The sequence below is a fragment of the Trichomycterus rosablanca genome, chromosome 8 (assembly GCF_030014385.1).
Source record: "Trichomycterus rosablanca isolate fTriRos1 chromosome 8, fTriRos1.hap1, whole genome shotgun sequence".
NCBI lineage: Eukaryota > Metazoa > Chordata > Actinopteri > Siluriformes > Trichomycteridae > Trichomycterus > Trichomycterus rosablanca.
The window spans coordinates 19,030,229-19,045,701 of record NC_085995.1 but is presented as its reverse complement, the minus strand read 5'-3'; the positions used below and the strand labels follow the sequence as shown (position 1 = coordinate 19,045,701).

The 15,473-nt window shown below is 39.6% G+C and overlaps 1 protein-coding gene across 2 annotated transcripts in view; it reads right to left on the bottom strand.

The window, feature by feature from the left end:
- Positions 1 to 13,473: 13,473 nt before the first annotated feature.
- The window catches only part of tnmd (tenomodulin), a 199,858-nt gene continuing 197,858 nt past the window's right edge, over positions 13,474 to 15,473 (bottom strand). For both annotated transcript variants that reach the window (XM_063000545.1, XM_063000546.1), the window contains one exon: positions 13,474 to 14,780. In XM_063000545.1, coding sequence (XP_062856615.1) covers positions 14,577 to 14,780 — 204 coding nt within the window. In that variant the 3' untranslated portion in view covers positions 13,474 to 14,576. The remainder of the gene's footprint in view (positions 14,781 to 15,473) is intronic.

Below are 15,473 nucleotides of genomic sequence, written 5' to 3'. Positions count from 1 at the left end.
AGCAGCTGACATGGCACCCCAGACCATCACTGACTGTGGGTACTTGACACTGGACTTCAGGCATTTTGGCATTTCCTTCTCCCCAGTCTTCCTCCAGCACCTTGATTTCCGAAAACAGTACTTTGGACCACTGAGCAACAGTCCAGTGCTGCTTCTCTGTAGCCCAGGTCAGGCGCTTCTGCCGCTGTTTCTGGTTCAAAAGTGGCTTGACCTGGGGAATGTGGCACCTGTAGCCCATTTCCTGCACACGCCTTTGCACGGTGGCTCTGGATGTTTCTACTCCAGACTCAGTCCACTGCTTCCGCAGGTCCCCCAAGGTCTGGAATCGGCCCTTCTCCACATTCTTCCTCAGGGTCCGGTCACCTCTTCTCGTTGTGCAGCGTTTTCTGCCACACTTTTTCCTTCCCACAGACTTCCCACTGAGGTGCCTTGATACAGCACTCTGGGAACAGCCTATTCGTTCAGAAATTTCTTTGTGTGTCTTACCCTCTTGCTTGAGGGTGTCAATGATGGCCTTCTGGACAGCAGTCAGGTCGGCAGTCTTACCCATGATTGCAGTTTTGAGTAATGAACCAGGCTGGGAGTTTTTAAAAGCCTCAGGAATCTTTTGCAGGTGTTTAGAGTTAATTCGTTGATTCAGATGATTAGGTTAATAGCTCGTTTAGAGAACCTTTTCATGATATGCTAATTTTTTGAGATTAGTTAGTTTATGAGCTGTAATTAGTTTTCATGAGCTGTATGCCAAAATCATCAGTATTAAAACAATAAAAGACCTGAAATATTTCAGTTGGTGTGCAATGAATCTAAAATATATGAAAGTTTAATTTTTATCATTACATTATGGAAAATAATGAACTTTATCACAATATGCTAATTTTTTGAGAAGGACCTGTATATAACTTTTTAACTTTAACTTAAAATTTTTCTTCTTTTTCTTTGTTTCATACGGAAGCATATTGCTACCACACAGATAAAATAAAAAGCCATCAGTATGTCGTTATAACGAGAAAAGGATGTCGTTGTAACGAGAAAATATGTCGTTATAACGAGAAAGGATGTCGTTTTAACGAGAAAGGATGTCGTTTTAACGAGAAAAGATGTCGTTATAACGAGAAAAGGATGTTGTTAAAACGAGAAAAGGATGTCGTTATAACGAGAAAAGTTCATTACCTCAGATGCTGCATAGCTGACAGAAGCATCTGCTGATGGAGAGACAGTTTGCACACATGCATAATGCTGTAGCTTGTGTAACCTTGCAGCTTGCCGATCAAGATTCTCCTTTAGGAACAACAATGTCTAAACTTAGTTTATTATTCAACAATTGTCTGACATTCGGCATTCCGATCTAAATAAGTGCTTCAAAAAACACATAAGACCCACTTATTTTATGATTTCTTACACGTATAAAAATAGTCAACATACTACAAAAACTATTTTATGTTAATTTTAAGATTACGTCTTTTTATCTAAAGAAAGGTTATAATGAAACCGTTTATCAAGCTCCCACTTCATCTAATGAGTTAGGGACCGTCATAAAACTAACTGAAAAACGTAGGAGACATTAACTCTGCACTTATCCAGACAAATAAATCCATTTAAATCTTGTATGATTTGATGAATTAATGTCAAACAATTTTTACACAAACACATCAATGTTTCTCACCTACTACACACACCTTATTTTTTTTAAATAACATAGTATTTCTTTTACATTACATTTAAATAAATCTGTAATAAATTTATATTTCAAATATACAAATTATATATAAGATTTAAATGGATTTATTAGTCTGGATAAGTGCAGAGTTAATGTCTCCTACGTTTCTCAGTTGACGGTCCCTAACTCATTAGACGAAGTGGGAGCTTGATAAATGGTTTCATTATAACCTTTCTTTAGACAAATAGACATAATCTTAAAATTAACATAAACTTGTTTTTGTAGTATGTTGACTATTTTCATTCGTGTAAGAAATCATATGTTTTTTGAAGCACTTATTTAGATCGGAATGCCGAATGTCAGACAAGTGTTGAATAATAAACTAAGTTTAGACATTGTTGTTCCTAAAGGAGAATCTTGATCGGCACGACAAGCTGCAAGGTTACACAAGCTACAGCATCATACATGTGTGCAAACTGATACGCAGATACGCTTCCATCAGCTATGCAGCGTCATCTGAGGTAATGAACTTTTCTCGTTATAACGACATCCTTTTCTCGCTATAACGACATCTTTTCTTGTTAAAACGACATCCTTTCTCGTTATAACGTCATATTTTCTTGTTAAAACGACATCCTTTTCTCGCTATAACGACATCTTTTCTCGTTAAAACGACATCCTTTCTCGTTATAACGACATATTTTCTTGTTAAAACGACATCCTTTCTCGTTATAACGTCATATTTTCTTGTTAAAACGACATCCTTTTCTCGTTATAACGACATACTGACGGCTTTTTATTTTATCTGTGTGGCAGCAATACGCTTCCGTAGTTTCAAGAGAGTAGAGTGTTTATTATTTTTACATAAATGGGTGCTACTGTAAAAAAACTGCAATTTCCCTCTGGGATCAATAAAGTATTCTGATTCTGATTCTGATAAAGGTGCATTACCGCCACCGCCTGGGCTGGGGTGTGTAACATGAGATGTGTATTTGATTTAAAATATCTGTTCTCAGTGATCTACCTGACTGAATGCTACTAAGTGCAGTGTAGCTATATGAAATAATGACACTGTTACTTAATTCTATTTCTTGTAGCCACTGTAGTGCCAGTAATATTGCCATTAGCTCTGTAGAGTATACAGACAAGTGATTTGTTAACCTTTTCTCAATTGTGGTATTGCTTGTTGGGACATATACTTCTGAGCCTACTTTTTCTTCCTTTTTCTCTTTTTCTCAGGATCTTTTGAGCCTTCTGCAAATACACTACCGGTCAAAAGTTTTAGAACACCCCAATTTTTCCAGTTTTTTTATTGAAACTCAAGCAGTTCAAGTCCAATGAATAGCTTAAAGTGGTACAAAGGTAAGTGCTGAACTATCAGAGATTTAAAAAAAAGTGAGGTTACCCTAAACTGAAAAATAATGTACATTTCAGCATTATAAAAAATTGCCTTTTTCAGGGAACAAAAAATGGGTTAACAACTTAAAGCTATTCTGAAAAGCAATAGAGGTTGATCAAGCCTTTAAAGTTTGTGCTACCAATTCCTAGGGGTCTTCCAATTTTTCTTGATTGCTTACAACCCCCTCTGTCTGCATAAAAGTAGTGTTGGAACACACTGTGGTACCATACCCTTGTGAGTATTATTTGAACAGTATTGTTCTGCAGAAAGTATTGTGTTGCAATAAAAATGGCAAGAAAAATGCAATTAACAATGGAAGAGAGACAGACCATCATAACACTTAAAAATGTAGGTCTTTTCTATAGAAAAATTGTGAAGAAAATCAAGTTGTCAGTGAGTACAGTTTCCTTTACCATTAAAAGGCACTTAGAAACTGGGGGAAACTCTGACAGGAAGAGGTCTGGAAGACCCAAAGCCACAACAGAATTAGAAGACAAGTTTCTGATAGTCAACAGCTTGCGTGATAGGCGGCATACAGGACAACAGCTTCAAGCACAGCTTAATAGTGGTTGTAGTAAGCAAGTCTCAGTTTCAACTGTGAAGAAAAGACTTTGAGTTGCAGGTTTGACAGGTTGAGTTGCAGCAAGAAAGCCATTGCTAAGACGTCAGAATGAGAACAAGAGGCTTGCCTGGGCCATGAAACACTGCCAATGGACTATTGAAGACTGGAAGAAGGTGTTATGGACTGATGAATCAAAATTTGAAATCTTCGGTTTATCACGCAGGATTTATGTACGCCGTAGAGTAGGTGAAAGGATGGTTCCTCAGTGTGTGACATCAACTGTCAAACATGGAAGAAGAAGCGTGATGGTCTGGGGCTGTTTTGCTGAACCAAAACGGCTACCACAGCTTTCTGCAGCACCATGCAGTACCCTCTGGGATGCACGTTGTTGGTCAGGGGTTCATCCTACAGCAAGATAATGACCCAAAACATAAGTCCAATCTTTGCCAGAACTACCTTAGGAAAAAAGAACAAGATGGTAAGCTTGAAAACATGGAGTGGCCAGCACAGTCTCCAGATTTAAACCCCATTGAGCTGGTTTGGGATTAACTGGACAGAAGAGTTCAGTTGTTTTTTTGTTCTATGTCTTCATTTCAGAGTACAGTAAGACATTAAACTGCATAAATTTCAATAAAAACTGGAAAAATTGGGGTGTTCTAAAACTTTTGACCGGTAGTGTGCTTAAATTCACAAATGGAGGAGTTGACGATAATGGAACTATAGGGCAGTACTGGAGTTCGTGTAATCCTACACAGTAGACCCTTGAGTTACGAACGGTTTACCATATGAACATTTGAGTTACGAACGATCTTTTTCAACTTAACGTTCGAACAAATTTCGGATTACGAACCGAAATTCGTGAAATACATGACGTCACGAACGAGTTGACTCCGACCGTCTCTCTCTCTCTCTCTCTCTCTCTCTATATATACAGTATATATATACAGTGAGCGGAAAGCGGACTCTGTTTTTTCGGTGTTTTCTTTATTTTTGTAAAATGTAATATTAAAATGTCCACAAAGAAGGTGCAGAGAAAGTGTAGTGGTGAAAACAATCTATTACTATTTGTTGCTGTATAATTACTCCTGCCAGTAGCTGTCACTGTGTATCAGACAGAGGGGACAGTGAGTAAGAGAGAAGAAGGAAGTTATTCTTTCATGCAATTACACCTACAAAATACAATGCTATTGAAATAAAGAAGTAAATAATAGAGAAATATGAGAGTTATTGTTGTTTCTGGTAGATTTTATAAAAAAAGAAGAAAATGTATTATGGTGTATGATACAGCACATGTACTGTACTGAAATGTGATGTGTGTTTTTATGTACAGTACAGTACTACTGTGTAGTGGTTATTATTGTTTATTACAGGAATGTCTTTTCTATAATTTAGGATTTAAGGGAAAATATACTTGTACAGTGTATCACAAAAGTGAGTACACCCCTTACATTTCTGCAGATATTTAAGTATATCTTTTCATGGGACAACACTGACAAAATGACACTTTGACACAATGAAAAGTAGTCTGTGTGCAGCTTATATAACAGTGTAAATTTATTCTTCCCTCAAAATAACTCAATATACAGCCATTAATGTCTAAACCACCGGCAACAAAAGTGAGTACACCCCTAAGAGACTACACCCCTAAATGTCCAAATTGAGCACTGCTTGTCATTTTCCCTCCAAAATGTCATGTGATTTGTTAGTGTTACTAGGTCTCAGGTGTGCATAGGGAGCAGGTGTGTTCAATTTAGTAGTACAGCTCTCACACTCTCTCATACTGGTCACTGAAAGTTCCAACATGGCACCTCATGGCAAAGAACTCTCTGAGGATCTTAAAAGACGAATTGTTGCGCTACATGAAGATGGCCAAGGCTACAAGAAGATTGCCAACACCCTGAAACTGAGCTGCAGCACAGTGGCCAAGATCATCCAGCGTTTTAAAAGAGCAGGGTCCACTCAGAAAAGACCTCGCGTCGGTCGTCCAAAGAAGCTGAGCGCACGTGCTCAGCGTCACATCCAACTGCTGTCTTTGAAAGATAGGCGCAGGAGTGCTGTCAGCATTGCTGCAGAGATTGAAAAGGTGGGGGGTCAGCCTGTCAGTGCTCAGACCATACGCTGCACACTACATCAAATTGGTCTGCATGGCTGTCACCCCAGAAGGAAGCCTCTTCTGAAGTCTCTACAAAAGAAAGCCCGCAAACAGTTTGCTGAAGACATGTCAACAAAGGACATGGATTACTGGAACCATGTCCTATGGTCTGATGAGACCAAGATTAATTTGTTTGGTTCAGATGGTCTCAAGCATGTGTGGCGGCAATCAGGTGAGGAGTACAAAGATAAGTGTGTCATGCCTACAGTCAAGCATGGTGGTGGGAATGCCATGGTCTGGGGCTGCATGAGTGCAGCAGGTGTTGGGGAGTTACATTTCATTGAGGGACACATGAACTCCAATATGTACTGTGAAATACTGAAGCAGAGCATGATCCCCTCCCTCCGGAAACTGGGTCGCAGGGCAGTGTTCCAGCATGATAATGACCCCAAACACACCTCTAAGACGACCACTGCTTTATTGAAGAGGCTGAGGGTAAAGGTGATAGACTGGCCAAGCATGTCTCCAGACCTAAACCCAATAGAACATCTTTGGGGCATCCTCAAGCGGAAGGTGGAGGAGCGCAAAGTCTCGAATATCCGCCAGCTCCGTGATGTCGTCATGGAGGAGTGGAAAAGCATTCCAGTGGCAACCTGTGAAGCTCTGGTAAACTCCATGCCCAGGAGAGTTAAGGCAGTTCTGGGAAATAATGGTGGCCACACAAAATATTGACACTTCAGGAACTTTCACTAAGGGGTGTACTCACTTTTGTTGCCGGTGGTTTAGACATTAATGGCTGTATATTGAGTTATTTTGAGGGAAGAATAAATTTACACTGTTATATAAGCTGCACACAGACTACTTTTCATTGTGTCAAAGTGTCATTTTGTCAGTGTTGTCCCATGAAAAGATATACTTAAATATCTGCAGAAATGTGAGGGGTGTACTCACTTTTGTGATACACTGTATTTATAACAAAAAAGACAATTTAAGAGATTAGAAAAGTTAGGTAAGGGGTGATTTGGGAGGTCTGGCACGAATTAATTCTATTTACATTATTTCTTATGGGGAAAATAGGTTTAACTACTGAACATTTTGACTTAAGACCGACCCTTCGGAACCAATTAAATTCGTAAGTCAAGGGTCTACTGTACTTTCTGCTTTAGCATTACCTATCCACCCAAAACTTCTAAAATTTGAGCCACTATGTTCACAGTCGTCATTTCCCCCATTTCTACCTGCATCGCTGATACTGGAGATATTTTAAAAGCCCCACTACATGTTCTCAATGCTTAAGCTTCGTTACATCTGTTACGAGGAAAGGAGGAGGACTCAAAAATGCAGATAAAAATAAGTTTTTATTTATATTTAATGAAAGAATCAAAAACAAAAGGGAAAAATGCATAAAATGCATGCTTAAAATGCATGTATGTGTATGTTAAGAATTGTAATGATAATGTTCATATAAGATGTCAATGTAAATGTAAGAAAAACTGTCTTTTTTTATTTGCATTTTCTACACGGTCCCATTTTTTGATTTGGGTTGTACATTCAAGTCATAGATACAGTATATCTCAACAACCTATAACCACTGAATTTTGGCAGAATTAATTAATCGTAATTAATTAATTAATTGTATTTAAATAATCTTGTTTGGGCCAGATCTACTCCCTGATTGGCATGTGTTAAACTAAAAAAAATATTGGTATTCATATAAAAAAAACCCACAATTTCTAACTTATGTCAGCTTGAAGCAGCAGCTGAAAAATCATCCATGAAAAGTTGAAATGTTAAAAACTAGTAAAAGCAAAACAATAATCTTTTAAACATTATTTTATTGTTGAGACCATTAAAGGGTTAAAGATGTTTTCCTCAGCACCCATGAATCTTTTCTCTGTCGGTGTAATACAGAAGTTATCTGAGGAAATATTTGTTGGCAGGTGAGTTTTTTAAAATGATGGACACGTCTTCATGTCTGCACTGAATTAATTACAAACAAATGTAGTGAAACGTTTTATTTGTGGTTCTAATGTAATCGAAAATGGTAGCTTGATATCTGAACAATCTCAATGCTATAATAAAAAATATTATTACATGCTGTGGATTTACTTTATTAATCATTCTTAACTTACATCAGTGTGTTTGGTGAGGTTGGACGGGGAGCTTCTGATATGCCAGTATTTCCGTGTCTTTGGGTGAACAGAGCGACGCGCTTCACTCAGAACGCGAATGTTTGTTTGCACATGCGCAATAATGTGTTTATAACCGCCGATCTAACTTAAAGCGCAGATTCGCCAAACATGCATGCAGTCTGTCACACATCTCACATCATTTAGCTAAAAACAATTCTTGTCGTTTTATTTTGAAGTAACGAGTAACTAATTTACATACGTGAAATGTATCGGAGTAAAAGTACACATTTTCTTTAGGAAATGTAGTGGAGTGAAGGTAAAGGTTGCCGAAAATTTTTATACTCCAGTAAAGTACAGATACTCCAAAAAACTACTTAAGTACTCTAACGAAGTATTATTACTTCGTTACTATACACCACTGTACAGGAGAATGCTAGCAGGTTTGCGAGATAAACAAACTCAGCGCGAGGTCTGAACGGAGTCGCACCGCACTTTCCCTGCCAGGAGTAAAAGAAAACCTATTTTACCTCGGCCTTACAGCCTACACACCCAACCGACCTAGTAGTCGCCTGGGGTAACCAGCTTGCCCTGAAAAAGTGCGTGGACACCGCTAACATGCCACAAAAAAACGCCAAAGCAGCGCTGGCTTAAATGAGCCAGCTGCAGCTGCAGGTCGTCAGCCCTAATTACAGGGCCTCTTATTTAAGGCCTTTTGTTTGGTTGTTCTGTAATGCCTGCTTCGCTGGGAACCCGGGGTAAGTTAACCAGCTACCGCAGGCACCCTAATAACATCCAAAAGTTTTTAATTTGATTCTGCTGCAGACATAATCAAAGGCTATGCTACCATAATCAAATACTGATCTCATAAGTGCCCAGTAAATGCTTAGTAGTGACATTCTGCTTGCCCCCCATTTTTGACCAGATAAACTACGAAGAATATTGACAATAACTTTTTTCAGATGAACCTTTAATGTTAATTTTTCATCGAACCAGACCCCAAGAAACTTTACTGCCTTGACTTGTTCGAGAGGCTGTTCATACAATTTTAGGTGTGGTTTTCTGCTTTCTTGAAAAACGAATCACCTCGGATAACTAAAATCCCCATTTGTTTGTCCATTTCTCAACTGCATTTATTGCATCCTGTATTTTTGTTTTAACATATGATATACTGCGACCTCTAATCCTTATTGCCCCATCGTCTGCATATAAAGATTTTCCTATACTATTTCCAAGTTGTGAAAAAATATCATTGATCATAATATTAAATAATAATGGACTACATACACTTCCTTGGTGGTGTTTTTTTTTTTGTCCACCTAACTAATAAAAACCATCTTAGATCATTGAATCTCTTGGCTTTTGTGGTAAGAAGCTGAAACTGGTCATTCTTTCACTGAACTGTCACTTATACAACAGCCAATGAAGAGAGAGATTGAAATTCCGCCCAGAATCTGAATTCGGATGCTCTGATTGGTTTATACATCTGAATCTCTTCAAAAAATGAACTGAAACAGAGTGAGCAAAACAAATGAATCTTTAGCATAGATAAGAGCACAGCTCCCTGGTTCGATTTAAATGAATAATTCGTTTGAAAATAGTGGTTTCTGACTCGTTGACTCAGTGATTCAGTTTCCCTGTGTGTGTGCGTGCATGGGGCCACCGCATCGCTTTTATTATCTGTTTTTTTCTGTGGTGTATAAAGTACCTGAAAGCCATACTTGAGTATAGGTACAAGTATCTTATCAGAAATTTACTAAAGGTAAAAGACACCTTTTAGATTATTATTTGAATAAAAGTCTTAAAGTATCTGATGTTTAATGTACTTAAGTATCAAAAGTAATTTTCTGATATTAAATGTACTGAAGTACGAAAAGTAAAAGTACAAGTAAATGCTGATAATAAAAACACAAGCAGTCAGAATTTTTAAAAATATGAAGATTTCTTTTAAGCCTATAAACCACCTTAACAATGAAGCAGACCTTACATCTACAGAAAAATGAAGTCTTCACAATATAAGAATTTACAGAACATTGTGCCCAATCATGATTATAATCAACTGTTGACATCACCTGTTTACCATCACGTCATTATTTAGTTTCTTACCTCATTACCAGCCCTAAATTGCCCTGTTGCAACTTTTTTGGAATGTGTTGTAGGCCTACAATGCCTGTATATGTACAGTATATTAACAGTTAAAATGAAGTTGTGTGGATTTGAAGATCCTGTTGTAGGACTGCTTAGTCTTAGTCTCCAATATGGTGTTTGGTGTTTTGAAATCCATGTTATAGGATCTGTAAGATGCCTAATGTGAAATGAGGATGATAAGATCATTTCAATTGACTTTTAAAGTGTTCAGATCACTGTACAGTTCACACTACACAATTTGATCTCTTCTTATCGGGAGCACTGTAAGTAGCTGTGGTTTTCACACTACACCATTGATCGGGCGACAGGGAGTCACACACTACACGATCTTTCACCAGATGGAATCAGACAAGACCAGGCAAGTCTGTCTGACAAGGGGTATAAGGACGCCAGCAAGAAGCAAGCGATCCGAGATGTTTGTGCGCGAAGGAGTAGATTGGGCTACACAGCCAGCAGAGATTGCCTGTCCTGCATAGAGAGTTAGAGGTAATGGAGCTTTGGTATTATGGTTTGGCATGGACGATAAGGTCACAAATACTGTAAAGCTTGAGTGTATGCCAATGTATTCTGATAGAAACTATACTTTGCTGTAGTTATGCTTGTTGACATTTACAACTCTTTCTCCAGGTCTACCCTCACTCTGTATCTTGCATTCTAATTGGCTGTTTGACACCACACTCACTGTCAATCACAGCCTGATTGCAACACTTTTCACATGGCAGGATTCCTTGACAGGTCCAGATATTTAGCATGCTAGATATTTTTCTTAAGTCTGTGAGCGATCGAGTTGCAGTTCACAGATAGGTATCGAGAGCCCATTTGTCGACAACCTTTAAAACTTAATTACAAATTTCAAAAACAAATGACATCACTTTTCTACAGTCACCTTCTTTTGTGATTCATTTCTCACAGCGTCGTACCATTTTAAGGCCATTAGAAAAAAAGTTTTTGGTTGAGCGTGTAGCCACTGATGCACAGCTGCTTTCATATCATCCCATGAAAATCTTCTTCCCCTTAAAGCTTCTTTGAGCGCTCCAAGAAGATGGAAATCAAATGATGCTAAATCTGTCAGACACGACCAATTACTACTCCTCCCCATTTTCAATGAAAATATAAAAGTGCAGAAACTTTTTGAAGATCCCTCGTATACAGTGTATCACAAAAGTGAGTACACCCCTCACATTTCTGCAGATATTTAAGTATATCTTTTCATGGGACAACACTGACAAAATGACACTTTGACACAATGAAAAGTAGTCTGTGTGCAGCTTATATAACAGTGTAAATGTATTCTTCCCTCAAAATAACTCAATATACAGCCATTAATGTCTAAACCACCGGCAACAAAAGTGAGTACACCCCTAAGAGACTACACCCCTAAATGTCCAAATTGAGCACTGCTTGTCATTTTCCCTCCAAAATGTCATGTGATTTGTTAGTGTTACTAGGTCTCAGGTGTGCATAGGGAGCAGGTGTGTTCAATTTAGTAGTACAGCTCTCACACTCTCTCATACTGGTCACTAAAAGTTCCAACATGGCACCTCATGGCAAAGAACTCTCTGAGGATCTTAAAAGACGAATTGTTGCGCTACAAGAAGATTGCCAACACCCTGAAACTAAGCTGCAGCACAGTGGCCAAGATCATCCAGCGTTTTAAAAGAGCAGGGTCCACTCAGAACAGACCTCGCGTTGGTCGTCCAAAGAAGCTGAGTGCACGTGCTCAGCGTCACATCCAACTGCTGTCTTTGAAAGATAGGCGCAGGAGTGCTGTCAGCATTGCTCCAGAGATTGAAAAGGTGGGGGGTCAGCCTGTCAGTGCTCAGACCATACGCCGCACACTACATCAAATTGGTCTGCATGTCTGTCACCCCAGAAGGAAGCCTCTTCTGAAGTCTCTACACAAGAAAGCCCGCAAACAGTTTGCTGAAGACATGTCAACAAAGGCCATGGATTACTGGAACCATGTCCTATGGTCTGATGAGACCAAGATTAATTTGTTTGGTTCAGATAGTCTCAAGCATGTGTGGCGGCAATCAGGTGAGGAGTACAAAGATAAGTGTGTCATGCCTACAGTCAAGCATGGTGGTGGGAATGCCATGGTCTGGGGCTGCATGAGTGCAGCAGGTGTTGGGGAGTTACATTTCATTGAGGGACACATGAACTCCAATATGTACTGTGAAATACTGAAGCAGAGCATGATCCCCTCCCTCCGGAAACTGGTTCGCAGGGCAGTGTTCCAGCATGATAATGACCCCAAACACACCTCTAAGACGACCACTGCTTTATTGAAGAGGCTGAGGGTAAAGGTGATGGACTGGCCAAGCATGTCTCCAGACCTAAACCCAATAGAACATCTTTGGGGCATCCTCAAGCGGAAGGTGGAGGAGCGCAAAGTCTCGAATATCCGCCAGCTCCATGATGTCGTCATGGAGGAGTGGAAAAGCATTCCAGTGGCAACCTGTGAAGCTCTGGTAAACTCCATGCCCAGGAGAGTTAAGGCAGTTCTGGGAAATAATGGTGGCCACACAAAATATTGACACTTCAGGAACTTTCACTAAGGGGTGTACTCACTTTTGTTGCCGGTGGTTTAGACATTAATGGCTGTATATTGAGTTATTTTGAGGGAAGAATAAATTTACACTGTTATTTAAGCTGCACACAGACTACTTTTCATTGTGTCAAAGTGTCATTTTGTCAGTGTTGTCCCATGAAAAGATATACTTAAATATCTGCAGAAATGTGAGGGGTGTACTCACTTTTGTGATACACTGTATAGCTATTCAATTAGGAGTTGTAAGGAGTTTCAGTGATGTCCTAACATCATTTGTTGGAAATAACCGTACAGCTGGCTGTACACAAAGAAGTTTACAGACCATGTAAGTGGTTCTACACTTAAAAACACACCAGATAAAAGGAAACCTAAGAGTTTACACCAATCAGGCATAACATTATGACCACTGACAGGTGAAGTGAATAACACTGATTATCTCTTCATCACGGCACCTGTTAGTGGGTGGGATATATTAGGCAGCAAGTAAAAAATTAATCCTCGAAGCAGGAAAAATGGGCGAGCATAAGGATTTGAGCGAGTTTGACAAGGGCCAATTTGTGATGGCTAGACGACTGGGTCAGAGCAACTCCAAAACTGCAGCTCTTGTGGGGTGTTCCCGGTCTGCAGTGGTCAGTATCTATCAAACAGTGGTAAACCAGCGGCCAAGGTTTATTGATGCACGTGGGGAGCGAAGGCTGGTCCATGTCTACAGACGAGCTACTGTAGCTCAGATTGCTGAAGAAGTTAATGCTGGTTCTGATAGAAAGGTGTCAGAATACACAGTGCATCGCAGTTTGTTGCGTATGGGGCAGCAAAAGGGGACCAACACAATATTAGGAAGGTGGTCATAATATTATGCCTGATCGGTGTACATTAAATAAAACAATAATAGACCATTGGAGCTGTGCTTGTGCTATAGACACAAAAGAACCACATAGTTTAATGTGTGCTTTATTATAATAAACTTTCATTGTGTACATTTTTATGAGTCTCCTTTTTTGAGTTGAATTTTATTGCTGTGTACTTTCTACTTCATGGCAGTATGTGGTCTGCCTAATTTAATCACACACATGATTGTTTTTTTATTATTTAAATGTAATCAGAATTAAATAAGGTGTAAACAGATCAAACAGTATGGAAGGCAGTAAATACGTTTCCCCAAACATTTTCTTTTTTTCTACTTCTCTTTCCCTGACGTCCGAGGAGGGTATATTCACCTGACCCTGGCTCCCTCCGACACGTGCGCAGTCCACCGACCCCTTCTTTTTCGGCCATACTTCGGATTTGCATGTGAGGCCAGTCCCACACATGGAGAGTCACGCATTGACCATCACCACGCCTCGGGCTACTTACCAGGTTCCTGACACAGCGTCAAAGACCCCACCCCCTTTTTAGTCCGGTGTTTTCCCACCCAGCAGACTAGTGGCCAATTTTGTCTGCTGCAGTCACTGTCAATAGTGCCCAGCTGACTGGTAGCAGAGCTGAGACACAAACATTTTCTAAAGGCAAAAATAAATGTATAAAAATTTAAGTTATGCCAGTCTTTCTATATTTATACCATAAAGTCAAAAACATGCTTAATACTGTAATATACTGTGTACAAATCTATATTGTCTGTACAACTTTATTGCAGTAACTTTTATTTACTATAGATTAAAACATAAAACCACCAAGGTCATAAAAGGAGGAGGAAGCCATGCAGACTACACCGTTTTAGTAAGCACTCTAGTAACACTAATAATTGATTTCTCAATGAAAGAGCAATAAAAAGCAATAAAAAAGAGCTTTCACGTCCTCTTCTAAACTTAGGTTTTATAAAAAAAGAAAAAAAAAACATAATGCTTTAATATCTAATATACTGTATGATAAATGAAAACTGGATCGTTACAGTACCGATTTCATCTATAGTTTTAAACATCGAGCATTAATTTTTCAAAATTCAATTATAATGGAGCATGTCAACACAAGCTGGAGATCTGCTCATCCCTGAGCAGCACAACACCATATATATATATTTTGTGATTTCTCCCCTGCTTTCTCACACCCTGCCCAACATCCGGGCGATCCACCAGTTGCATGGCATGACAATACGGCAAACAACATCCTGGTGCCAGTATGGGTACTGCCAGTAGCCAAGCATCGGCATGTGGTAGCGGCGGCAGAAACGGTACCCACGTCGGCAGTAATGGCAGCAGTAGCCCTGCTCATCCAGGCTGGTGTCCAGCTGAAGTCCAGCTTCACTCTGTAAAAATAAAAAGCAAGTAAATTATTCAGCAAGGCTATAACAATAATCAGACACTAATAATATTTGTATGACCACCTTCCTAATATTGTGTTGGTCCCCCTTTTGCTGCCAAAACAGCCTGACCCATTGACGCATGGACTCCACTAGAGCCCTCGAGGTGTGCTGTGGTATCTGGCACTAAGATGTTAGCAGCAGATCCTTTAACTCCTGTAAGTTGCGAGGTGGGGCCTCCAGCACATCCCCCAGATGCTCGATTGGATTGAGATCTGGGCAATTTGGAGGCCAAGTCAACACATCAAACTTGTTGTTGTGCTCCTCAAATCATTCCTAAAGCATTTTTGCTTTGTGGCAGCGTGCATTATCCTGCTGAAAGAGGCCACAGCCATCAGGGAATACCGTTTCCATGAAAGGGTGTACATGGTCTGCAACAATGCTTAGGTAGGTGGTACGTGTCAAAGTAACATCCACATGGATGGCAGGACCCGAAGTTTCCTAATTTGGGGCACCCCTGGAGGAGTCAGAGTTAAGTAAAAGTCTGGATTCGAACTGACAATCTTCTGATTGCTAGGCCAAATACCCCCCCCCCCCTTCCCAAGGCTACCACTGTCTCAATGAGAAGTGCTAGTATAATAAAATTGTAAGGCAGTCAGTAGACAAACATAATAAAAGCAAGGGGTTACAAAGTGAACC